This window comes from Jatropha curcas, chromosome 3 (assembly GCF_041381405.1).
Source record: "Jatropha curcas cultivar XTBG-Jc1 chromosome 3, XTBG_Jcur_1.0, whole genome shotgun sequence".
NCBI classification, from domain to species: Eukaryota; Viridiplantae; Streptophyta; class Magnoliopsida; order Malpighiales; family Euphorbiaceae; genus Jatropha; species Jatropha curcas.
The window spans coordinates 10,376,278-10,403,897 of NC_143153.1; the positions used below are offsets into that span (position 1 = coordinate 10,376,278).

Consider the following 27,620-nt stretch of genomic DNA (forward strand, 5'->3'; position numbering starts at 1 on the left):
TATTTATTTAAATCATTATCTATACTGATTTTAATGAATATATTTGGAATAATGCATTATGAATAAAATTCATTCCTTTAGGTAGTAGTACTTACTCTTCTGGAGCCTTTAAATATTCTTTTACTACCAAAGCTAAATTTGCCTCTCAATATTTTGGTGTACAACAAGTACATAAGCAATATCCATATATGCCACATTATTTGTACCACTTATGGTGGTAAAATTTATTCTTAATTGTGGTCACTATAATTGTTATGATCATTACTTCAATTGTGATATTATTGATATTTTCAATAATAAGTATATCTTTTTCATTGTTCATGTTCACACCCAATATCATATATTATTACATTCACTTCAGGGAATGTATCAAATCTAATTGGTAGATTTCACTACTCCCGTATCTAGTATTATGTATCATTCCATTCACTTCAGGGAATGGAGAAAATCTAATTGAATAAGTTTCATGATATTAATTAGGAGCTCAATATTTTGCTTAATACTAAAAGGATATGAAATAAATCCAAAGTTTATTATAAAACTTTTTCTCTCAATATTGCTACTTCAAGAGCGTATTTGAGGTATAAATATCATTAATAATTCTAAATCAAGAGCTAATATAAGCTCCAAACATAATAACAATAATATCTTAATTATATTTTAAGAAATAAATCAACCAATTCTCAAAATTGGTAGCACATAAATAATATTTGCCAATATAAAATAATAATAATAATAATAATCTTAATGTTGAAAAATCAAAATAACTTACAGTTTTACGATTTTAATAATACATCTATTCATGTGAGCTTTAGTCATTATACCTTTCTTTTAAACCATTGCAAAGAATAAATAGATATTTAATTATCAAATATACAATAGAAGAAAATTATTGCCCTGAAATTATTTTGATTAGATTCTTGATTTCTATACTTAATTGTGTTTTCAGAACTCATAGCATCTAAATGTATTTTAGATCTAGCATTCATGATTAATAATTCTTTCCCACGGTATTAAGAGTCACAAATTCGGGTTTTGTAAAATTTGACAAATAAAATAAACTCATAAAAATACTAGTAAGAGAAAAATAAAATAAAATTCTTAAGTGGAAAGACATATAAAAATAAATAAATTAACTAAATTTCAATTTGTCAAATCGCATAATCAAAATTGAAGCTTTTGGTCAAGTGTGGTACCCATATACTTGTCAAATATGAATCTAGATTTGGAACAATATTCAATTTATTCAAGTTAATTTACATATAGCAATTACATGCAAAATGACAATGAATATAAAAATTCAGCTTTATAACATGATTAGGAAAGAAACTTTGAACGCATGAAACTTTTAACTCATCTGGGCAACGTAGGTACAGTAGTATGGTTTCAATGTCACAAAATATTAATTGATTAAAATAATCAAATTGTTGCAAGTATGGCAACACATAAATATTCTTGAGTAGCTACAAGTAACAAACAAACAAAAAAAATTTAATTCTGTGTCCCAAATCAAAGAAAATTAACTTGCTTAGTTTCCTTTTTCTTCAAATTTTATGTTGGAATTCACAAGCTAATACTAAGACTATAAAGACCCAACAGATCTGATAATATATTAACCATCTAGATCAATGGGTTACACATGTATTATTAAGTATTTTATACATATTAAATATACATAAATTTGATTTGCACCGTAAGACAAATATTATTTTGTATCTTTTAAAAAATTCACGTACCTTGCAAGTAGATCCAATAATTTTATTCTCTTATAAAGGCGTATCTTAACTTTGATTGTCGCAAATTATAAGTTATCCTCCTAAGCAATTTAATCAAGGAAGTGGTAGAAAAAAATTATGCTGATAATGTGTTATAAAATAATATAAAATTAAAGAGAAGAAAGAGAAAGAATAGAGAGTAAAATATGGGAGAGAATGCGAGAGTGTCTTTATTATTGATGAGAAGGCATGTATATATTGTTACATAAGTGGAACCTTAATAGAATCATACACAAATTATGAAGATATAGTTCGCCATAATTAAGAATACAGACTTCTAGCCTATATAGGACATCCACTTATTTCATAATATATTTTCAATTATTGTTAGGTTTTTTGAATTTTTAAGCACAATAATTAATATGAATTTTTATTAAATTATTTTTCTATTTTTATTTTTCTTTTAAACATAATAAAAAATAGATAATATTCGATTCAACCCGATCCGCTTCCATCCGGATTCGATCGAAGTGAATATGGATATGGATATATAAATATCTTCACGAATTGGATATTAATTTTTCATAGTCTGATCCGAATCTAATCCGTGATCATTTCTATCCATCACTCTCAAAACCAATGGCATTTGCCACTTCCACAAATTCGAATAGGTAATAGCAAAAACAATGTTCTAAGGAATATTATTAACAAGGACCTCTGCATTCAACACATTATATAAGAACCGGTCTTCAAAACCAGTAGCAGCAAAAAGAACAGGAGCATACCCCGAAGGAACCAATTGCCACCAAATGTCTTCAAACAATGTTCTTAGTAAGATTTAACGAGACATATTTTTTAAAGAATGAATATCTAAGAGAAGTATTATGAAATAACTGAATGTCCTATGTGAGCTAGAAGTTTGTATTCTTAATTATTGCGAATTTTATCTTCCTCATTTATGTAAAATTCTATTAAGATTCCACTTATGTAACCATATATATGTGACTTTTTATCAATAATAAGTATACTCTCATATTCCTCTCTATTTTCTCTATTCTCCATCTATTTCTCTCTCTAATTTTATATTATTTTATAACAAAACTTTTTTATTAAAAAATTAAATCTTTTAACTGTGCTTTTTATTTTTTTCCTCGGTGAACAGTAAAAAATTTTTTTTCTGGTATGAAGTCAAAATATATAAATCATTCCCACCCAGCCTTTTTTTTTTTTTTTTTTTTTTTTTTTTTTTTTTTTTTTTTTGGCAAATAATAGTAATAGAAATAAGTCAACAATTGCCTCATTCCCTCATATTTATTTTTCAAATGATTTATTTTTACAAAAGACATTACGAATTTAAATTTAAATATCACATTTTTTTAACAAATTTTTTTTTTATTTAAAAAAAAAAAGTAAAAGCTGAAACTAACTCAAACGCTCTTCTCGTTCACTCTTTTGAAACTTTCAAACCTAAAAACATAAACATTCTCAAAACACACAACTCAGGCAAACACATAGTTCAACAATTCCATAACACAAAACAAACAATCACCGTTCTAATGGAAACAAGATCCGCTAAGCGAAGGAAAGTCTGGTTTTCAGAAAATTATGAAGGTGACATCGAAACGCTATGCAATAACACTACAGATCGCATCAGTGATCTGCCTGATCCTATTCTCCATCACATCCTTTTCCTTCTTCCTATCAAATCCATTGCACAAACTAGCGTCTTATCAAAACGATGGAGATCCCTTTGGTCTTCATTCCCTGATCTTGACTTCACCTCCATTAACACCATTTCCACTTCTCCATTAAATCTAATTAATTCATCAAAAAGATCATCAATGGATTTCATTTCCCAGGTTTTATCTCTTCGTGACAAGCATTCTGATCTGAGAACTCTTCGTTTTCGTGCTCGTTTGAGCTTTTCAGGTCTTAACGGTTTGATCCGTTGTGCAATTAGACATAAAGTTCAAGAACTTGATGTTGAGGTTGCTACTGAAGATTACTTCAATTTCCCTCGCGGCGTTATAAAAAGTGAATCTTTACGAGTTTTCAAGTTGAAATCTCGATATCCTGGATTTAGATTGCTTCCTTCTTCTGTAATGGCAGGTGGGTTTCGATCACTCCATACATTATCTCTTTCCCTTGTCATTTTATATGATCAATCCTCACTCTCGGATTTGTTTACTGAATCATCATTTCCTCGTCTAAAGAAACTCAATCTTGACGCTTGTTTTGGGCTGAAAACTCTAAAGATTAGTTGTCGAGCGCTCGAAGATTTAACTCTAGAGAATTGCTTTCAGTTAAACGGGTTGGATATTTCATGTGCAAAATTGGAGAAATTGCGAATCACAAGCTGTTTTGATGCGTATTATGATAAGAGTTGGGTGAAGATTAATGCTCCATATCTTAGAATTGTTGTTTGGGAATACAATGCTATTACTGGTACGAGTTCTCTGCAGAATTTAACATCTCTTCATGAAGCCTCCGTTGGGTTTTTTCTACTTCATGAAGATATAAGTACGGAAAAGCTTCGAAGTGTATGTGATCTTTTATGTGGACTCTCTCATGCACAAACTTTAACCCTTGAAAGCCAATGTATAGAGGTACTAATAGCTAAATGCTTGACCCTCCATATTAATATACTAATTTAGTATTGCGAGTATTAGTATTTGTTTTGGAATGCTCATATTAACATGCACCTAATATTAAATTTTATTTGTTATGCATCGATTACTTAGTTTTTCATTTAAAATTTAAAACATTAAAATATAAATTCAAGAAATATTTAGGGTTTTCAACTTAGTTATATCAAAAATAGAGAGGAAAAAAGAAATATTCACTGAATTTGTCATGTAAAGCTATGCTAAATTTATTCTATGATTGCACACTAGAGTATAGCCTAGTGGTAAGTGTATATATAACCTAATAATAGATTTTGGTCAAATCCCCCCTCCCTAAATATTCCAAAAAAAAAAAAAAAAAAATCTTATGATTGTGCATTTTAAATTTATTTTTAAGTTGAATAATTTTTAAAAAATATTTATTTTCATTGATTTAATCAATAGGTGGGCCATAAATCGGATCTAGCCAAGTATATTTCCTTTCTCATATCCTTTTTCATGTTTTAGAGTTGTGCAGCCTCTATAAAATGCATGGAGTAATTCATACCATTAACATTCTAACAAATCGCAACTCTTCTGTGTATGCATATATATATATATATATATATATATATATATACTTGATTCTTTTCCTGTTAAATTAAATTTCATTTTGCTAATAGTTATACATTATTGTGACAGATTTTATCGAATACGAATAACTTGTCCCATCTTGTTGTTCATCCATTTAACAATCTTAAAATTTTGGAGTTACATACTGGCTTCAACAAAAATAATATCCCTGGATTAGCCACCCTGTTTAGAAGCTCTCCAGCATTGGACACACTTATTCTCAAGATTATCAACGACTACAAGATTGAAAGGAGGGTTAGTACAATAAATCACTTCGATTTATTTTCAAATATACGTTGTGTATATGAATATATAACATGGTTTAATTAATTTCAATTTTGATCAGCAATGGAATAGGGATATGTGGGATATGGCTACGTCCAAGGAAGAGCAATATTGGGAATCTCAAATCCAAACTTTGAAGCCATTTCTAAGCCACCTTAAGGTAGTGAAAATTCATGGATTTTTAGAATGTGAGACAGAAGTTAGTTTGGCCAAGTTTTTGCTTAAGCATGGAAAGCACTTGCAAGAAATGACTCTTTGCACTGCAAATTGCAACTATAGAGATTCTCTTCGAAGACAAAAAGTTAGGTCTCAAATGATGGGATTCTCTTGGGCGTCTTCTAATGCTAAAATTGCATTTCACTAATCTTGAAATTCAGATATTCATGAATTTATAATTCTAATTCCAATGCAGTTTTTAATTTTGCTTTTAAATGCAGATAAGGATCAATCTTTCTAAAATCTATTATTAATGGATGCTAGTCTAGAATAGAGGCCATAGTATATATTAGTCCAAAATGTAAATTTGAGAGAAGGTGGCTTTTTTGTTAATTTCAAAAAATGGAGTAGTTGTTCTTATTGTCTCTCTAGCCTTTATTAATCTAAATAGAAGGGAGCCCAATAAGAGACTAGATACATATTATAAATAAGGGTATTGGTGTCTTTTCATTGATAAAAAAGAACAATATAATAACAAAAGGGAAATGTTTTGTAAAATAATGATTATTTATACTCTCTCCGTTATATAGGAAAAATTTTTATTTTGGGTGTTCTTTTTATATAGAAAATTTTGTCTAATTTGGTAATTTTGGGAACCATGTCAATATGAAAAATTTATTTTTATTCTTTGTGACGCTATTAGGATGGGAGATTCTCAAGATAATGGGAGATAAAGATATATATGAGCATTTAATGTGAACAGATTTTAGTGAATGAGTTTGTTTACATCAATTTCCATTGAAAAAAGTTTGGGAACCATGTCAATGTGAAAAGTCTATCTTAATTTTTTGTGAAGCTATTAGGATGTGAGATTCTCAAGATAATGAGAGATAAAGATATATATGAGCATTTAATGTGAATAAATTTTAGAGGATGAGTTTGTTTACATCAATTTCCATTGAAAAAAAATGTGCTCGTATATGTTATATGAGCAAAATTAGGAGTTTGAATAGAAAATGATCACAAAATTTTCAAGTTTACTAGAGTGAAATGAATTCTTACAGACTTTACAGAATGTTTAAAAAATTGTATAATATTTTAAATGTTGAATGAGGCGCTTTTTTCTTGAATCCTGCCACGCGAAGTACGTCCGCAATCGATTGAGATAAAGACATATGGGAAGGTAAAAAAAATGATATAAATTTTTAAAAGTAATTATTCTAACTGACCACTCAACTTTGTATTGAATTTAATTAATTGTGAAAAGATTTTAGAGAAGAAGATGTTTAACCGAGAAAAATAGAAAAATTAAGTGTGATTCATATTGAACTGTAAAAATTCTCGCATATACAATTGATTTCTTAGCTTTGCTATATACATGATCTCATTATCAAAGATGTAACCAGTCTATCACATAAGCAGCTCTATATAAGTATCTTATAACAAATTCCTAATAGGTTAATTAATTGAGTTTTTGAGCTTTTGGTTCTGTGGAGGCCCAATGTATTGTTTGAGTTGAATGTAGGCCCAATCTCAAATATTCCGATCCACCCCTCCCCCCTCAAGATGGAGTTTGGTAAGGAGACCAAACCCATCTTGGACATTAGGGTTACAAATGTTGTGTGAGGTAGGATTTTTGTAAGAGTGTCAACGATCTAAGAACGAGAGGGGATATGTGAGGCATGAAGGAACTCGTTTTGTATTTCATGACGAACGACGTGGAAATTGATATCGATATGCTTCGTCCATTCATGAAACATGGGATTTGCGACGATACGATTGGCGGCTTGGTTGTCACAGTAAAGCTTGATCGGCAAGGGAATGGGTATTTGAAGATCGAGAAAGAGGTATGAGATCCACTTGAGTTCACACACTGTATTTGCCATACTACGGTATTCTGCTTCGGCAATTGAGTGGCTAATTACTTACCGCTTCTTTGTTTTCTAGGAAATCAATGAATCTCCATAGAAGATGCAATATCCACTGAGTGATTCTTGAGTGACTGTGCATGCATAGCAGTCCAAGGGGTTGGTTTACTTTTGGACTTGCTTCGTTTGCTCTACTCTTTTTCTTCGAAAACATTTGGGCCTTCCTACACACACTCGCTCGCCAGAATGCCTCCTTTTAAGTTTGACGTCAAATCCCAAGACTCAACCCTGGACAGGCGGTGGAAATTGCCAAGCTGCGGGAGGCTACCCTCTTCTTTCAGTTGAGTCACATTGACCCTTTGGCTTTTGCGGCAATACAAATGTATCTAAGCAATTGTCGTTCTGTCTCGGACTTAGTAAGATCAGGATCAAAGTAGAATAGCTAGTCTAATTGAAGACGCGCTAATGTGCCTTAGATGATCCACATCTTAGGGTCAGGTGCTGATGAGCACATTGAACTATCTATGTGGCTGAGAGTCAGCATCGCAGTAGGCGGTAATGGTGGAGTTATTGGAATAACGGAAGAAAAGACCCAAATCTAGGTACTTTGAAGGTATTTTAAAAGGTGAAGAGCTGCTTGAAGGTGTCTTTCACAATGACTTTGCATAAATTGGCTCAATTGATGCTCCCTGAAGGTAACATCTGGTCTAATCATGTTGACATACAACAGGCGACCCACTAATCAACGGTAATGTCTAGGATCTATGAGTAAAGCCCCCATCTTAGGTAATAACTTGCAACCTTGAACAAATGGAGTTGGTGTCAATTTTGATGTGTGGAGACTTATGTGTTTAAGTAGGTTAGAAATGAATTTCTTTTGTGATAAAAATAAGCCTTTTGTTGATATTGCGATTTCTAGACCCAAGAAATATCAGTATATCCACATTCGTACAACTATTCAACCAAGCACATAATAAGGGCCCATATGTTTAGTTATAGTGTTATACTTATATCACAATTCAAATATAGATATGATCTCACAAGTTCAAAACGTAGCATCATAGGTATTCTTAGACATACCTGATTGCATCTTCAACCTGATTATACACAAAGGAACTCATTGGTGCTCATGTGTCTCAATATTCATAACATATTCACCATATTAGCATTTAATACTCGTAGTATCAGTTTATCATTATTCAATCATACAAAGAACAAGAACTTAATCAACTCACATACTTCCCTCATTCATGCCATATTAGTCATGGTTCATCTCTTTAACAAATAAGGTATGAAGAGCTATTCTCATCATTAAAGCATTATATCAAACAACTTAATCATTTTCAATCATTGACTAATAAGTATGATTAAGTATAAATCAAAATCCCATATTTAAACAACTTAGGCCTATGCGGCCAATTCAAGATAAGTGAGCTAGAAACACCTAGTTCTCAATTAAATCAAGTACTAACATTCTATCATACTCAATTACACATTTAGATCTTCAATTGATACAATTAGGTAAGTTTATCAATTCTAAATTTAAAATACTTAATCAAACACACATATAGTAAATTAAGTTTTATAACTAAGTCTTACATGCATTATTATCGACTTAGATGACCTAATTAATCTTTTGACTTATGCATAGGTTCAGCCTATATATGTATTTAAGCCAAGTCAATTCCAATCATGCAATTAAGCTTACCATTATTCATTTCAAACATCATTTAAACATAATGCTCACTCAATTACTACATTCACTATAAAAAATTCGGCAATTACCGATGAATTTTACCGATGTAACGTATTTCGTCGGTAATTAGCAATAAATTATCGACGGATTTAAATTGCTTTGGAATAAGAGCGCCAAATATTCACGCTAATTTTTTTATTTTTACCAATGGATTAGCGACCAATTAACGACGAAATTACCTGAAAAATTTTCAATTCCATAAGTAAAAAAATTGCCAAATATTTGCGCCTATCTTTAATAATTTACCGATGGATCACCAACCAATTACCTATAGATCAGCGACAAAATAAATTTCGTCGCTAATCTGTAGCTATATTACCAACGGATTACTAATCAATTATCGATGAAATTCAAAAAAAAAGTTAAAAATTTAGGCGGTATAAATAGGCGATAAATTGCCGAATTTACTAACGAATTTTAGAAATTAATGACTGAAATTCCGTGGGTAAATTTTAAATTTTTTTTTGCGCCATAAATAGGCAGCAAAATAAATAAATTAGCAATGAAAATTTTCAATTCAGCGACGAAATTTCCGTTGATAATTGCGAATCTATAATATAAATTCATATCTTTTTCTCCCTCCTTCATTTTTTCCTATCATCTTATTTCTGCTTCTTTTTTTTGCTTCTTCTTCTTTATCATTCTTTCTTTCTTCTTCTTCTTATTCTTCATGTTCACTTTTCTTTTTGGAGCTCTTAGGCAAATGTCCTATTCAAGGTTTCAGTTTTTACTAAATGTCCTAAAATAGAAAAAAAAAAAAAAGAAAATAACAAATTTGGTCAAAATTAAGAAAAAAATGCCCAAAATAACCTCTTCTCATATAACGCTGTTAGTATCCTTAAGCGAAAACTACCGCAGCTCAACCAACAGAAAAGGAAACACAACGATACCTAACTTCTCTATCTCTACAACTGCTCAGCAAAAATCAGCGAGATCTTTGTTCAATCTCACGATATCAGACAATTTTCCGTTTGGATTACATTATCTCCAGCCTCCATTCACTCAATCTCTTAGAAAGAAACCCTATTTCCATTTGTTTAAGAGAAGAAAAACGAAAAGAAAGAAAATCTTTAGCGAATCAAGGAGAACAATCTCCACCAAATTGTCGCCATTTTCTGAGATTCAAAGATGTGATAAAAACTTTGATTCCAAACGAAAAACGATTTTGTAAAACAAATTATTGACTATTTTTTGTACATACAGTTAATAACTCTTTCTGATATATTTTTAGAAAAATCAATGTTAAAACTTCATACATCTATAATCTGATTCTAATAAAAAAATTTGAAAGTAAATTTGTTTAGGTAATGTAAATGTAGTAAACATTTAAACTGATTCTGATAAGTCAGTGTGGGAATTGATGGTCTGTTTGGCTACTGTATACAGTATATATATATATATATATATATATATATATATATATATATATATATATATATATAGTAACTCATTTTGCAAATTGATAGTATGTTTGGCAACTGTAAATATAATAAATATATGTATATCGCTGGTAACTCAACATGCAACTGATGGTATGTTGACTACCGTAAATATATATATATATATATATATATATATATATATATATATACACATTTGATAAATAAGTTTACATAGTGCTATGTGAATTGATGTCAGTATGAAATTAACTGTAATTTGTTATATACACATAAGTAAATGACTTAGACTGTAAATAACTCTTTCTGGTGTGTGTATATATATATATATATATATATATGTGTGTGTGTGTGTGTGTGTGTGTGTGTGTGTGTTAATTGAGTCTACAAAATACAGATCATATATTTAGCTACTGTAAATACAGTGTGTGTGTGTGTGTATCTGGTAACTCATTTTGCAAATTGATAGTGTGTTTGGCAACTGTAAATACGGAAAATATATGTATATCGTTGGTAACTCAATATGCAACTAATAGTATGTTTGACTACTGTAATAGAGTATATATATATATATATATATATATATATATATATATACATTTGATAATTAGTTTGCATATTGCTATGTGACTTGATGTGAGTGTTCAATTAACTATTAATTTGTTATATATATATAAATGACTTAAGATTGTGATTTGGTATACATATATAATCTGATTATGTTTGGGTACTGTAAAATATAGTAAATATATGATTTTGGTAACTCATTTTGTAAATTGATGGTACGTTTGGCAACTGTAAATACAGTAAATATATGTATATCGCTGATAACTCAATGTGCAACTGATGGTATGTTTGACTACTGTAAATACATTATACATATAAATACATTTGATAAATTAATTTGTATATTGTTAGTATGACTTGATGTGAGTGTGAAATTAACTTTAATTTGTTATATATGAATATATATATATAAATGACTTAGACTGTGCTTTAGTATATATGCATAATTCTTAAATTAAACAACATGTAGAATTAACTGTAATACTGTATATATGCATATATACTAAAACATACATGATATGTAGATTTATCTATTATTAATTGTATCTTGCTATGTTTGCAGCACTATCGTCATAAAAAATATAATGGCTAGAACAAAAATCTCAGAATCAACATCCTCACTGAAGTACAACTAGTAAAAGGAAACACAAACATCGAATTAAAAAAGAAGAATCCATCAAACCTGTATCATATGTTCATGCAATGTTTACTTCCAGCTGCAGTGCATGGGCTTTTAAGGAATGAAGTATACACAACACGTTCTGAGCCAAGTTGTTTTTTAAGGAGTTATGCTCGAAGACTTTAAAAAGATTTATAATCGAAAAGTTACAGAATTATATAGTTTTAATATTGTGTAAACTTGAGTTAATATACCCTCCATTTTTTTTGTGATTATGGTACATTTAGCTATTCACTTGCCACGTGAAGTAGAATTAGGACGGCCAGTTCATTACTGTTGGATGTATTTTGTTAAGAGTTAAGTTGAGATTCAATGATCTATTATTAGATTTATTTTATGCCATTATATTTATTTACATATTTATGCTTTTTTTGTTGGATTTAATTTTCTATTGTGGGCTTAGTATGTAAAATTAAATATGTACAGCAGTCTAATTGTAAAGTCAATTTCAAATGTGGTCTTGATTGTGAATAATTGACTATTGAGGTATCAACTAATTATAGATATCAAGTGTAGAGACCATTATATAATTTCTATTTCGTTAAAGGACCGAAATAGGAATTGTACTAACCCTACAGGTATATAAAGGTCGTGGTCCCCAGAGGAGTTGAATACGATTCAGTTTTACGTTCCTTTCGTACTGCTTCCGCAAAATCGATTCTTCAATTCTCTGGAAGGCTGCAAACCTAATTCTGCACATCAAGATCGACGAACAACGATGTCAGGTACGCAACCTTTTCTTATTCAATCTATTTTGTTGAATCTAGTGGTTTGCACGATATAGGTTATTGTGGAATTATTTGAGATTAATTCTTAACAAGTGGTATCAGAGCCTTGTGTATAATTGCTAGATTTTAGATTGATTTTCGTATGTTTTTTTTTTTTTGTTTTCCTTACTGTTTACGGATTGAGGGTTTTGTTTAATAAAAAAAAAAAAAATTTTTTTTGTTCTCACTGTTCTTCGGATTCCCCAAGAACAGGTAAGAGGTTTTGAACTAACGCCATTGACGATTAATTGTTCGTTTAGTATTTTGCTTTTTTTTGCTGGCCGGATCTTGTTAAAAAAAAAAAAAAAAAAAAAAAAAAAAAAAAAAAAAAAAAACAGTTCCTGGTTTCTTTGGAGAGAGTCGGCGGAAAGGAGAGCTTGTCTCTAATCTTTTTTTTTTTTTGGTTTTAAGTTTAGGGATGGTAAATTACGGTTAGGTCCCTAGAAAATTTCGTATTAAGCCTCTAATTTTCTATAAATTCAGATTAGGCCCCTAATTTTCTGTAACTTTAGATTAGGCCCCTAAGTTTCTGTAACATCAGATTAGGCCCCTAATTTTCTGTTTTCTTTCGTCTAGACCCATGGACATACATTTAATTAAATTAGACCCCGAATTTTATTTATTCAAATTTATTTAGTCCTATTTTATAACTTAGTCTCTAATTTAGTGACTTAAGGACTAGATTATAATTTTTTTTTTGGGCTAAATAATTTTAGATTATTAAATATTTAGACAATCAATTCATTTAATTGCAATTGTTTTGTTTTAATTACAATTAAATGATTTGATTTGTCGACTTGAGATTAAATTTTGGAGTGATTAAGTCCCTATTGTGTTTGATATATGTTAAAATAAATTGATTTGATCAATAAGTCACCAAAGAAACCTCTATTGCTTGAATTGATTTATTTTAGAATATTAGACAGGTGTATTAGAATTCGTTGCGGATAGTTAATCGGCCCAAAGGAAGGTTGCTATCTGGCTGAGTTTTGAATACATGTTTGGCAATAAGTATGTGATAATTGTTTGATTATTTTCCATGACAATGATATATCGGCCCAAAGGAAGATTTATTATTTGTCAGGACTATGTTATCAATATTTGATTGCTGCGTTGAGATACTAATTACAAGTTAATGTTTTACATCCAAAGATGAGAATATTAATGTTGTGTCTATATCTTATTTCCATTTTTTGATCTCTACTTATGTGAATTGTTTCATTTGTGGATTGTGAGCTTATACTTATCTATTTGTTTATTTTCTCCGATGTCAGCTAACATGTCATTTAATCCTGATTGTGTCCCTAAACTTGAGGGATCAAATTTTGAGTCTTGGAAATCAGACATTATGATTTTTCTGGGCTGTATGGATTTGAATCTTGCATTCAGGATGGACGAACCTGCTCCTCTTACTGATACGAGCACTGATGTTCAAAGGGTTCAGTATGAGAAGTGGGAGCGTTCTAATCGCTTAGGTCTGATGATCATGCAGAAAGGAGTCCCAGAACATGTTTGAGACTCTGTCTCAGCTGAAAAGGACAATGCTCAAAACTATCTTGCCGAGCTGGAGAGGGCTTATGTCAAGAATGACAAAGCCGAAGTGGGAACACTTTTAGGAAAATTAACCTCCATGAAGTTTGCTGGCAATAGTGGTGTTCGGGAGCATATTCTTAGCATGTCTCAGATTGCAAAGAGACTGAAGGCGCTGGGTATGGCTTTACCAGATGACCTTTTAGTCCATTTGGTTATGAATTCTCTTCCTTCTCAGTATGGACAAATTAGGACTTCCTATAATTGTCAGCCGAATAAATGGACTCTTAACGAGCTCATTTCTCATTGTGTTGATGAGGAGGAAAAGATGAATTCTAACAAAAGAGAGAGTGCTCATTTTGTTTCTTCAGCTGGGAAGGGCAAGAACAAGAAAAGAAAGAGGCCTTCTGTAAAGACTGTTGAAAAGGCTATTGAGAAACCTGCTGCTGCTACTGCTGTAGATCCAGTGCAAAAGAAGCCTTATGTGCCAAAATGCTTCTTTTGTGGAAAGACGGATCACTTGAGAAAGGACTGTCCTAAATTTGCTATTTGGCTTGCAAAGAAGGGTAAGTACCTTGTTTTAGTCTGTTGTGAAGTTAATTTAACTTCAGCTCCTAAAAACACTTATTGGATGGATTCTGGTGCTACCGCTCATATAAGTGTTTCATTGCAGGGCTGCCTCAACTACAGAAAGCCAACTGACGGTGAAAGATACGTCTATGTAGGAAATGGCGATCCGGTTGAAGTAGAGGCAATTGGACATTTTAGATTATGTTTAAGTACTGGTTATTTTTTGGATCTTATAGATACTTTTGTTATTCCCTCTTTTAGAAGGAATTTGATTTCTGTTTCCTTTTTGGACAAATCTGGTTTTCATTGTTCTTTTGGAGACAGTGTATTTACTTTATCTATGAATTCAAAAGTTTTGGGTACTGGTTGCTTGAATGAATGTGATAATCTATATATGTTAGACATTGATACTAGTTATCATGAATCCCTGCATGTTACTACAAGAGGTACCAAAAGACAGTTGAATATTGATAACTCAGCTGTACTTTGGCATAGACGTTTGGGTCATGTATCCAAATCAAGAATTGAACGTCTTGTTTCTGATGGTATCTTAGATACTCTTGATTACACAGGTTTGGATTCTTGTATTGAGTGTATTAAAGGAAAACAGACTAAACAAAAGAGACTAGGTGCCATTCGGTCATCCAATGTTTTAGAACTGATTCATACAGATATTTGCGGTCCATTCCATATTGCAGCTAGAAATGGCCAAAGATATTTTATATCATTCATTGATGACTATTCTCGTTATGGTTACTTATATCTCATTCATGAAAAATCTGAGTCTTTGGACGTGTTTAAATCTTATAAAGCCGAAGTTGAAAATCAACTAGGAAAGAAGATTAAATCTGTTCGATCTGACCATGGTGGTGAATATTATGGTAAATATGATGGTTCAGGCGAACAACGTCCAGGACCTTTTGCGCTTTTCCTACAGGAATGTGGAATTGTCCCTCAATATACAATGCCTAGTACTCCCAGCATGAATGGTGTATCTGAGAGACGTAATAGGACTCTTATGGATATGGTAAGGAGTATGATTAGTCATTCTACTTTACCAGAGTCTCTGTGGGGTGAAGCGCTAAAGACAGCAGCTTATCTTCTCAATAGGATTCCATCTAAAGCAGTTGCTAAAACACCTTATGAACTTTGGACTGGATGTAAGCCTAGTCTAAAGCATCTTCATGTTTGGGGATGTCCAGCTGAAGCAAGGCCTTACAAGCCAAATGAAACAAAACTGGACTCCAAAATCATCAGCAGCTACTTTGTTGGATATTCTGAGCGGTCTAGGGGTTACAAGTTTTATAATCCTACTTCCAGAACTTTTTTTGAAACGAGAATTGCAACATTTTTTGAGGATGTTGATTTTGGAGGGAGAAATAAAGAAAGAAACATTGTCTTTGAAGAGGATGATTCGGTTCTCATTCCTTTTGTTGTTTCTGATAGCGTACAGACTCCAGTTGCTCCTGTCGCTATTCAAGATCCAATTCAAGACAATGCTATTCTTCCTCAAGAACAAATTCAACAACCTCAAGAATTAGAGCCTGTTCAAATGCCTTTGAGGAGATCTACTAGGGAGAGAAGAAGTGCTATTCCAGATGATTATATAGTGTTTCTTCAGGAACATGAGGATACTGTAGACATGATAGATGATGATCCAGTTAGTTTCTATCATGCCATGCAGAGTTCTGACTCTCATAAGTGGATTGAGGCAATGAACGAAGAGTATAAGTCTATGCAAGACAATCAAGTTTGTGATCTTGTTCAATTACCTGAAGGAAAGAAACCCATTGGTTGCAAATGGATATTTAAAACCAAAAGGGATTCTCAAGGTAATGTGGAAAGATATAAAGCACGTCTTGTAGCAAAAGGCTTTACTCAAAAGGAAGGGATTGACTATAAAGAAACCTTCTCTCCAGTTTCTTTGAAGGATTCTTTTAGGGCAATCATGGCCTTAGTTGCAAGTCTTGATCTTGAGCTTCATCAAATGGATGTTAAGACTGCGTTTCTCAATGGCGACATTGATGAAACAATATATATGGTGCAACCAGAAAATTTTGTAATTGGAGATCCAAAACATCTGGTATGCAAATTAAAGAAATCCATTTATGGACTCAAGCAAGCTTCTCGTCAATGGTACTTTAAGTTCAAACAAGTAATTGTCTCGTTTGGTTTTAAGGCAAATGCTGTTGAAAATTGTGTGTACCATAAGTTCAGTGGGAGTAGGTTTATCTTTTTGGCCTTATATATGGATGACATACTTCTTGCTACTAATTGTAAAGTCTTGCTGCATGAAACCAAAGTTTTTCTTTCAAAGCATTTTGAGATGAAAGATTTAGGTGAAGCTTCTTTTGTTTTAGGGATTCAGATACATCGAGACCGTTCTCGAGGTATTCTTGGATTATCACAAAAGAGCTATATTGATAAAGTGCTCAAGAGATTTAGTATGCAGAATTCTAGACCATTGGATACCCCTATTGCAAAAGGTGATAAATTTAGTAATCAACAATGTCCAAAGAGTGAACTTGAAATTCAGGAAATGCAAAAGGTTCCTTATGTGTCAGCTGTAGGAAGTCTTATGTATGTTCAAGTTTGTACTCGTCCAGACATTTCTTTTATAGTTGGCATGTTAGGCAGATATCTCAGCAATCCAGGAATGGATCATTGGAAAGCAGCCAAAAGAGTCATGAGATATCTGCAGAGGACTAAGGGACATATGCTCACATATAGGAGATCAGATAAGCTTGAGATCATTGGGTATACTGATTCTGATTTCGTTGGATGCCAAGACAGTAGAAAATCCACATCTGGCTACGTTTTTCTATTGGCTGGCGGTGCTATTTCTTGGAAGAGTGTGAAACAAACTCTAGTGGCAACCTCCACCATGGAAGCTGAATTTGTAGCATCTTATGAGGCATCCAATCAAGCTATTTGGCTGAGAAACCTTGTCACTGGGCTGCGTGTAGTAGGTGGAATAGAAAGACCACTGAAGTTGTATTGTGACAGCAGGTCAGCCGTTTTATTCTCCAACAACAACAGGAGCTCTTCTCGATCAAAACACATTAAGATTAAGTTCTTGGCTATGAAGGAGAGGGTACAGAGTGGATAGATATCCTTAGAGCATATTGGAACAAACTCTATGATTGCGGATCCGCTTACAAAGGCAGTGATACCGAAAGTTTTCCATGAGCACACCGCTCATATGGGTATCGTTTTGTTTGAGACTGTCTAGTTTTAGTGGGAGTTTGCTCTTTATGCATACATTATGTTTTTGAATACTCTATTTTGTTTTGGATATGTTTTATTATGAAATTTTGTTGAGTACTCATTTTGGTTGACGGTTACACTCTGTATTATTATTATTGTTTTGCTTGATCTCACTTTTGTTGGTGACCAGTTGGAAACAGACATGATGATCACATTGCATGTAGTTTTCATGCTACACTTCTATAATGAATCTATGTCATTTAGGGGTATTGGTGATGTAGTTGATGATGAACTTAGTCATGAGATCTGTTTCTTCAGCTCTTTATCAATATAACTAATGGACGAGATTGTTTTTGGATACCTTGTATGACTGCGTTTGTTGAGCTCATTTTGGTGTATGTATTTTATTTAACATATGTTCGCCCAAGTGGGAGATTGTTGGATTTAATTTTCTATTGTGGGCTTAATATGTAAAATTAAATATGTACAGCAGTCTAATTGTAAAGTCAATTTCAAATGTGGTCTTGATTGTGAATAATTGACTATTGAGGTATCAACTAATTATAGATATCAAGTGTAGAGACCATTATATAATTTCTATTTCGTTAAAGGACCGAAATAGGAATTGTACTAACCCTACAGGTATATAAAGGTCGTGGTCCCCAAAGGAGTTGAATACGATTCAGTTTTACGTTCCTTTCGTACTGCTTCCGCAAAATCGATTCTTCAATTCTCTGGAAGGCTGCAAACCTAATTCTGCACATCAAGATCGACGAACAACGATGTCAGGTACGCAACCTTTTCTTATTCAATCTATTTTGTTGAATCTAATGGTTTGCACGATATAGGTTATTGTGGAATTATTTGAGATTAATTCTTAACATTTTTGTTATCTTTTCCATAGATTCTTACGTACTTTGAAGGACTCTGTGCATAACAAAGCTCGACCTGATGGTCCCATTGCCGAGTCATATATTACTAAAGAGTGTTTGAATTTCTATTAAATATATCTTCATGGAGAGGAGACGAAGTACAATCGAATTGAAAGGAAATATGATGGGGTTCATACAGAAGTGCCTAATGGATTTTGCATATTTGCACAAAAGGTAAGACCTTTAGGACCTCCATTATACCCCGTATTATCTCAATAAGAATTTAAAAAAATTGAATGGTATATACTCAGCAATTGCGAGGAGATATGGGACCATTTGATGTAAGTAAATTATTACAATCCATATATATTTAATGTCTTAAAGTTGCATAACATTTCTTTAGACATTCTAATTTATTTTTTATAATGGTAGTTCACATAAGGATAAACTTCAAAGACAAAGCCATATTGAAGTGCAGAAAAGACATCAAGAAGGATTTGCATCTTGGTTTAAGCAATTAGTATGTCCTTAACTTCTGTAAATTATAGGTGCGTAAAAGTGAATTTAAATTATTTATATAGATTTTAACTTCTTTTCTAGGTTGGACGCTTACATGTCACTAGATTATTAAGACAAATAGATGATTTATATGTGTTAGGGTTAGGTCCTGATATACGAATTGCTAGATATAATGAAATAATTGTGAATGGAGTTAGGTTTCATACCATTGAGCATGATCAGTGTCGTCATACTCAAAATAATGGTATTATAGTTGTAGGAGAACACAATTCAGAAGAAATTGATTTCTATGGTGTGTTAATAGATATTATAGAACTTCAGTATTGTCATGGACATCATGTTTATTTGTTCAAATATGATTGGTTGGATGTCGGTGATAAGAGGAATGGAGTTAAAGATTATCGAGAGTTACTTAGTGTTAATGTTAGTCGAAGATGGTATAAGGATGATCCTTATGTGTTATCAACTCAAGCAGAACAAGTTTTTTATATCAATGATATGAAAAGTGGGAGTAATTGGAAAATTGTGCAAAGGACATATCCAAGACATATATTTGATGTTCCAGAGAAAGAAAGACAAGAAAGTGAGTGTTCTATGAAGAGCCATACCAATAAGTTGAGGCAAATGAAAGTAATGAAATTAAGCAAACGGATGAGTTTCATTTGGAATCACCTTAAGAAAGAGCTGACTTTGTTGAACAAATTGATGCTAATGATGTAATTGCAATACAAAGATTAACTCCAACTCAAACTAAATCTAATTGTGATTCTAGTGATGATGAGGATGATACTATTGTTGTGGGGCCCCTCCAACATGTGGGACCCACAAAAGTTTGAAAAAAAAAAAAAAAAAAAGGAAAGAGCACGTTTTTTAAAAGGTGGCAGCCAACATTTCAAAGGTTGGCATGCCAACATTTCAAAGGTTGGCATGCCAACCTTTGACAAAATGGAGAGACGTGCATTTGTAATGCACGGCTTTCCCTCCTCTCCCTCCTATAAATAGAGGTACTGAATACCTCTTCAGAACACACAAAAACAAAATAGAATAGATACACAATTAAGTGTATAAAATTTTAGGAAAAGGGTTCCTAAAATTGGGAAAGAGAGAAAATAGTGAGGAAATTATTTTGGGGTGTTTTTGTGAAACACTTTGTGTGCCACTATTTTTGTAATCTCTTTTGTACCTACTATTTTTAGTAGAAGAATTATTCGGAGTTTTTGTCCTGTGGATGTAGCCCATAACAGTTGAAGGGTGAACCACGTAAATCTCGGTGTTCTTATTTTTCATCTGGCATTTACGGTAATTATTTAATTTTTATCGTGGTTATTATTTCTGGTGGATTCGATCGTCAATATTCAATATTTAATTATTGGAGGTATATGTAGTAATAGTAATTTTATTTTACTTTTACCACCGGTAATTTTCCGCGGGCCCCACTCGGGATAAGTTATAATCCCAACAACTGGTATCAGAGCCTTTGGTTGGTTAATTCTGTCAAAGTTACTATTCACGTGAATAGTGAATTTCGTGAATAGTGGAATTTCATCAGATTCAGAATTCAACATGGCTAATGATGGGGCAATGATCAAATTGACGGATTCGAATTATTCAATGTGGAAATCCAGAATGGAGGACTACCTCAATTGTAAAGATCTGTACGATCCAATTGAAGCTGACAGTGCAAAGCCGGAAGATATGAAAGAAAGGCAGTGGGAGAAATTAAAAAAGCCAGCATTTGGTACAATACGCCAATGGATAGATGCTAGCCTGTACAACCATGTGAGAAATGAAAAAGATCCCCAAGTTCTCTGGAAGAAATTAGAGAATATGTACGAGGCTACGAATGCTCAAGGAAAAGTCTTCATGATGCGTAAAGTCATGAACTTGAAGCTATCAGAGGGACGATCAATTACACAACACCTGAACGATTTTGAAGGACTCGTAACTGAGTTAGCAGTTAGCGGTATAACCTTAGAAGATGAGATGCAAGCATGCCTACTGTTGGGATCTCTACCGGATAGCTAGGATACTCTTGTGGTGTCATTAAGTAACTCAGCTCCAAATGGTGTGGTAACGATGTCTATGGTAAAGAATAGACTACTTAATGAAGAACTCAGAAGAAGAGATGTTGCCAGTACCAGTTCACAAGCCCTTGTCACAGAGAATAGGGGCCGGAGCAAGAGTAGAGGTCCAAGGCATGTAAAGTCAAGCGGTAGATCCAAGTCCAGAGAGATGAGAAAATGTTACCATTGCGGTAAGGAGGGTCATCTCAAAAGAAATTGTCGTTTACTCAAACAGGATAATGCAGACCGAAGACAGGAGAATGACAGAAATACATCTGCTATAGTCTCAGGAGAAGATGGTGAGGTGACTTTAGTCGCTCATGATGCAGATTGTTGTCATGTTGGAGATGCAGATACCGAGTGGATAGTAGACTCCGGTGCTTCATACCACTGTGTTCCAAAAAGGGAATACTTTTCCACTTATAAAGCAGGAGACTTTGGCACCATTAAAATGGGAAATAACAGTATCTCGCAAGTGGTGGGAATCGGTGATATCTGCATAAAAACAAGTGTCGGGTGCACATTAACACTTAAAAATGTGCGACATATTCCCGATCTTCGGTTGAACCTGTTGTCTGTGAGTGTACTGGACAAGGAAGGCTATCACCATCATACAGGTGGCGGTAATTGGAAACTCACCAAAGGGTCTTTGGTGGTGGCGAGAGGAAAATTATGTTGCTCGCTGTATAAGACGCACGCAACAATATGTGCGGGTCAACTCAATACAGTTGAAGATGATGCTTCACCAAATTTGTGGCATAGGCGACTGGCGCACGTTAGTGAGAAAGGGTTGAATATGTTGGCTAAGAAGTCCCTCATACCATTAGCCAAAGGTAAAATAAACCCTTATGATTATTGTTTATTTGGGAAGCAACATCGTGTCTCATTTTTGAAAAGCTCTAGAAGGAGAGACAACAAGTTGGAGTTGGTACACTCTGACGTATGTGGTCCCATGGAGGTAGAATCACTTGGAGGAAGTAGGTATTTTCTTACCTTCATTGATGATTTCTCAAGAAAAACATGGATATATTTGTTGCGCACAAAAAACCAAGTATTCAAGCACTTTCAGCAATTCCATGCTATGGTGGAAAGGGAGACTGGAGTGGCATTGAAGTGTTTACGCACGGATAATGGTGGTGAGTATATCTCTAAGGAGTTTAGAGATTATTGTAGTCAGCACGGTATCAGGCATGAAAAGATAGTTCCTGGTACGCCTCAACACAACGGCGTCGCTGAACGGATGAATCGCACCATTATTGAGAGAGTCAGATCCATGCTTAAAATGGCAAACTTACCTAAGCCATTTTGGGGAGAAGCTGTCAATACTGCTGTCTACCTAATCAACCGACTACCTTCAGCACCATTGGATTTTGATATCCCAGAGAAGGTCTGGACAGGTAGAAATATTTCATACTCTCATCTGAGGGTGTTTGGCTGCAAGGCATTTATGCATGTTCCGAAGGAGCAGAGATCAAAGCTTGACGACAAGTCAGTTCCTTGCACTTTTGTTGGTTATGGAGACGAAGAGTTTGGCTACAGGTTATGGGACCCAGTGAAAAAGAAAGTTGTCCGGAGCCGAGACGTAGTATTCCACGAGAATGAGATCGTGGGAGAAACAACTTGTGAAGAATCCACAAGTGATGGTGTTGTTGATATTACACCAGGAAGCATTCCTACAGATGATGCCACAGGAGGAGGAATGCCAGAATCAGAACAAGAAGAAGAAGAAGAGCCAGTCGTAGGGGATCAAGAGACAATTGTAGATGATAACAGTGATGCAGAGAGTGTTGAGCAGGGGGAGCCACAGAACCCCATTCCACCAGAAGGAGTTGAACCTCAGTTAAGAAGGTCAACCAGAGAACGCCAACCATCTACAAGGTACCCTAGTTCTGATTACATTTTGATTTCTGATGAGGGGGAGCCAGAGAGCTTCCAAGATGTGCAATCTTGCAAAGATAAAGATTGCTGGAGAAAGGCCATGCAAGAAGAGATGAATTCTTTGAAAAAGAATGACACGTATAAGCTGGTGAAACTTCCAAAAGGGAAGAGAACACTCAAGAATAAATGGGTGTACAAATTGAAGAAAGATGATGGCAATCTAGTGAGATACAAAGCTCGATTGGTCGTCAAAGGCTTTACTCAAAAGAAAGGTATTGACTTTGATGAGATTTTCTCACCAGTTGTGAAAATGAGTTCTATTCGAGTTGTGCTAGGCCTAGTAGCAAATTTGAATCTTGAGTTGGAGCAGGTTGATGTAAAGACCGCATTCTTGCGTGGGGATCTAGAGGAAGAAATCTATATGGAACAACCAGAAGGTTTCAAGGTCAAGGGAAAAGAGGACATGGTTTGTCGCTTGAAGAAGAGCTTGTACGGGTTGAAACAAGCACCGCGACAGTGGTATAAAAAGTTTGATTCTTTCATGGTGAATCAAGGCTACAAAAGGACAAATGCAGATCCTTGTGTATATGTTCAGAAATTCCCTGATGGTAAATTTATCATCCTTCTCTTATATGTTGATGATATGCTAATCGTTGGACCAGATGCACATATGATTAGCAAGTTAAAGAGAGATTTGTCAAAAGCATTTGACATGAAGGATTTGGGATCGGCAAGGCGAATTCTCGGAATGGAGATTATTCGAGACAGAAAGTCCTGCAGGTTATGGTTATCGCAGGAAAAGTATATTGAACGAGTTCTAGAGAGGTTCAATATGAAGAATGCTAAACCAGTTAGCACTCCGCTTGCCGCTCACTTCAAGTTGAGTAAGAAATCCTACTCATCAACAGAGAAAGAAAAAGGAGATATGTCAAATGTTCCATATTCTTCAGCGGTCGGAAGTTTGATGTACGCAATAGTGTGTACGAGACCAGATATCGCTCATGCAGTTGGCGTTGTGAGCCGATTTCTGTCGAAACCCCAGAAGACACATTGGGAAGCAGTAAAGTGGATCTTCAGATATCTGAGAGGAACTTCAAAGTTATGTTTAACTTTTGGAGGTGAAAAGTCTGCACTTGTTGGTTATACAAATGCAGATATGGCCGGTGATCTTGATGAAAGAAAATCTACATCAGGATACCTATTTACATTCTCAGGGGGAGCTATTTCATGGCAGTCAAGATTGCAGAAATGTGTTTCATTATCAACGACTGAAGCAGAGTACGTTGCAGCAACAGAAGCAGGAAAGGAAATGCTTTGGTTAAAGAGATTCTTTCAAGAATTGGGTGTGCAGCAGGAAGAATATATAGTTTATTGTGATAGTCAAAGTGCATTAGAATTGAGCAAAAATACTATGTATCATGCACGGACGAAGCACATTGATGTAAGATATCATTGGCTTAGACTTGCCATTGAAAAGAAGCAGTTCGAGATGCGGAAAATCCACACTGACAAAAATGCTGCAGATATTTTGACAAAAGTCGTTCCAAAGGAGAAGTTCAAGTTATGTGTCAAAGCAGCAGGGATGGGGAGTCCCACCATGTAGTTGGGAGGGGGAGAATTATTGTGGGGCCCCTCCAACATGTGGGACCCACAAAAGTTTGAAAAAAAAAAAAAAAAAAGGAAAGAGCACGTTTTTTAAAAGGTGGCAGCCAACATTTCAAAGGTTGGCATGCCAACCTTTGACAAAATGGAGAGACGTGCATTTGTAATGCACGGCTTTCCCTCCTCTCCCTCCTATAAATAGAGGTACTGAATACCTCTTCAGAACACACAAAAACAAAATAGAATAGATACACAATTAAGTGTATAAAATTTTAGGAAAAGGGTTCCTAAAATTGGGAAAGAGAGAAAATAGTGAGGAAATTATTTTGGGGTGTTTTTGTGAAACACTTTGTGTGCCACTATTTTTGTAATCTCTTTTGTACCTACTATTTTTAGTAGAAGAATTATTCGGATTTTTTGTCCCGTGGATGTAGCCCATAACAGTTGAAGGGTGAACCACGTAAATCTCGGTGTTCTTATTTTTCATCTGGCATTTACAGTAATTATTTAATTTTTATCGTGGTTATTATTTCTGGTGGATTCGATCGTCAATATTCAATATTTAATTATTGGAGGTATATGTGGTAACAGTAATTTTATTTTACTTTTACCACCGGTAATTTTCCGCGGGCCCCACTCGGGATAAGTTATAATCCCAACAACTATTAATTATAACGATGAAGGCTTTGATGAAAGTGAAGCTGTTAAAGAAAATAATATAGAAGATGAAGACGACTTATAATATTATGCTTAAAAAGAGCAAGGTAAAGTGGCTTGAATCTATTAATTTTTTGGAGGTAATCAATTGAATCTATTGTCCTCCTAGTTTAAATATTGACATTTTGCATTGTATGCAGGATTCTAATAGTTGAATTATCAATATACTAATTCTCAAATAAGCACGTGTTTCATTTCTATAACTAGCATTTTCAATTCATAAGTACTATATATAACAAAACATAGAAATATTTATTATTGGTGTTATTGGAAAAAAAAATCTACATATATGTATTATCTGCTTGCTTATTTGATATATTTCGTTATTTGAATTATATGGATTCTGCAGCAGCAACATTATAAATATTCTCTGTATTCCTGAAATATGGAAGAGGCCACCAACAATAAAGGAGATAAGAAGAACGTTAAAAAGTTCTACTTCTTAAGCTTTTTTTGTTCAATGGTTTTGTTGATATTTTGTTGATAATAACCGGCATGGTCGGTGCTGTTGGCAATAGAGTGTTTTTGCCACTTATGCATCGCTACTCGAATAAATGATTGATTATTTTAGAAGAAACTGGACCGATAATGTCATGGTTCATATTAACGATTGTAATAACGATGTAAATGTAAAATACTGTAAATTATAGAGTTCCGCAATTATATTCCAAATGAATTGTGATAAAATTTGGGCTCAAAGCCACAATTATATTTAGAATATGGATGAATTAATATAGGTTTACTACGGGTCTCGGAAGCCTTAAGTCCACCCAGATCCTAGTTCTGGTCTGGCCCGCGTAAATGAGTCGTGACATTCATATAGTTTCTAAGGTAAAAAAAAAAAAAAAAAAAAAAAAGAGCATATATTCGTTGATTATAAAATCTACATATATGACATGATTCATATGTTAAAAAATCTACATATATGTACACTCTTCCATTATAAAGCGAATTTTTATTAATTGGAAAGATATTAGCGAAGTATCAAAATTAATTTTTCGTCAATATTTTACTTTTTTTTTTTTTTGGTTTCTTTTAACAAATAATTACCTAATAAGATATTATTTTGCAGTAGCTATATTCTAAGCTTTTAGCGAAGGAATGTCTGCTTTACTTTTTTATATGACATAATTATGATGGGATTTTGAACCCAAAAAAATGCAAATTATTAAGGCATATATTAACAAAAAAAATATTATGAAATTGATCTATTATAATTGTGGAATTATTAATCTATGTTTTTATCTGGATGTTATACTGTAAATCTTTTAGGTGCAGTAGATGGATGTGCAGGTATGGAGTTTAGAAAAAAAATATCCTCACGTTTAGGCTTCTTGAAACTTGTTATATATTCAATTTTGTACAGGAAACACACACTAAATTACATTTATTTTTTATGCCTTTTCCAAATTAGAGTATATATAACCTAGGCTTTTAATCAAACACAATTTCCTATAATTGAACTTGAAAATTCAGGACACATTACTAATCAAACATTGATTCAAAATGAGTGGGTTTTATTTTTCTATCTAAGATGATGTTAAAATATATATGCACCTATTTATTTATTTAAAAATTTTTAAATAAATAAATCACAATCCATATAGTAATAGGATTTTCAATTTAATCAATGATATTTATTTATTTAACTATTTAAATAAATAAATCATAATTAAAATATTAGGTTTATTTAATAATAAATTTTAGACATAAATTAAGTCAATACTTAATAATTTAGGTAAAATTGTAATTAAATATAAATTACAATTTTACCCTTAATGTCCCAAAACTTATTTGTAGTCAAGTCATACTTATTCTATTTCTCATTTTCACTTTCTCATTTCCATTCTTATTATGTGTGTGACCTTTTAGGTTCTAAATATGTTGGTAATAAATATAAATTAAATTAATATTTAAATGTCAAGTACTTTGTCTAGCAACATGTAAAGACTATCTAAATATTTGAAAAGTCAAAGTGGTTTGACTTTACCTTTCAGTGCATGATTTGTCAGTGCAATTAATATCTCTTCATCATTAATGTTTTGATTTAGTAATTAGGCATGGAGTGTCCCTACTTTATTAAATCATGTTAATTCTCTTAATCTTAGTCATTGATCATTTGAATGAAATTCCAAATCTAATTTGCTAATTTCATTTTTATCTTGCCCAAGGATTTCTTAATCAATACTAATAGAGAACGGTTAGAACATTTTTCCTAATTTACCTAGGGTGATGA

General features: G+C 33.1%; 1 protein-coding gene and 1 pseudogene across 1 annotated transcript; both read left to right on the plus strand.

Moving 5' to 3' along the window:
• The first annotated feature begins 3,231 nt into the window (after positions 1-3,231).
• LOC105639527 (Protein with RNI-like/FBD-like domain) lies at positions 3,232-5,668 on the plus strand. The gene is made up of 3 exons (XM_089719498.1): positions 3,232-4,321; positions 5,021-5,206; positions 5,298-5,668. Exons 1-3 carry the CDS (start codon positions 3,272-3,274, stop codon positions 5,598-5,600), a joined length of 1,539 nt encoding a protein of 512 aa, XP_089575624.1. The 5' UTR covers positions 3,232-3,271; the 3' UTR covers positions 5,601-5,668.
• A 1,430-nt stretch (positions 5,669-7,098) lies between these two features.
• On the plus strand, positions 7,099-19,801 carry LOC149497538 (uncharacterized; annotated as a pseudogene).
• The last annotated feature ends 7,819 nt before the right edge of the window (positions 19,802-27,620 follow it).

Excerpts from the sequence above, each read along its gene's own strand:
- LOC105639527 (XM_089719498.1), top strand. The coding sequence starts at position 3,272 with ATGGAAACAAGATCCGCTAAGCGAAGGAAAGTCTGGTTTTCAGAAAAT. Across the intron at positions 4,322-5,020 it reads TTGAAAGCCAATGTATAGAG|ATTTTATCGAATACGAATAA; the intron begins GTACTAATAGCT and ends TTATTGTGACAG. Across the intron at positions 5,207-5,297 it reads ACTACAAGATTGAAAGGAGG|CAATGGAATAGGGATATGTG; the intron begins GTTAGTACAATA and ends AATTTTGATCAG.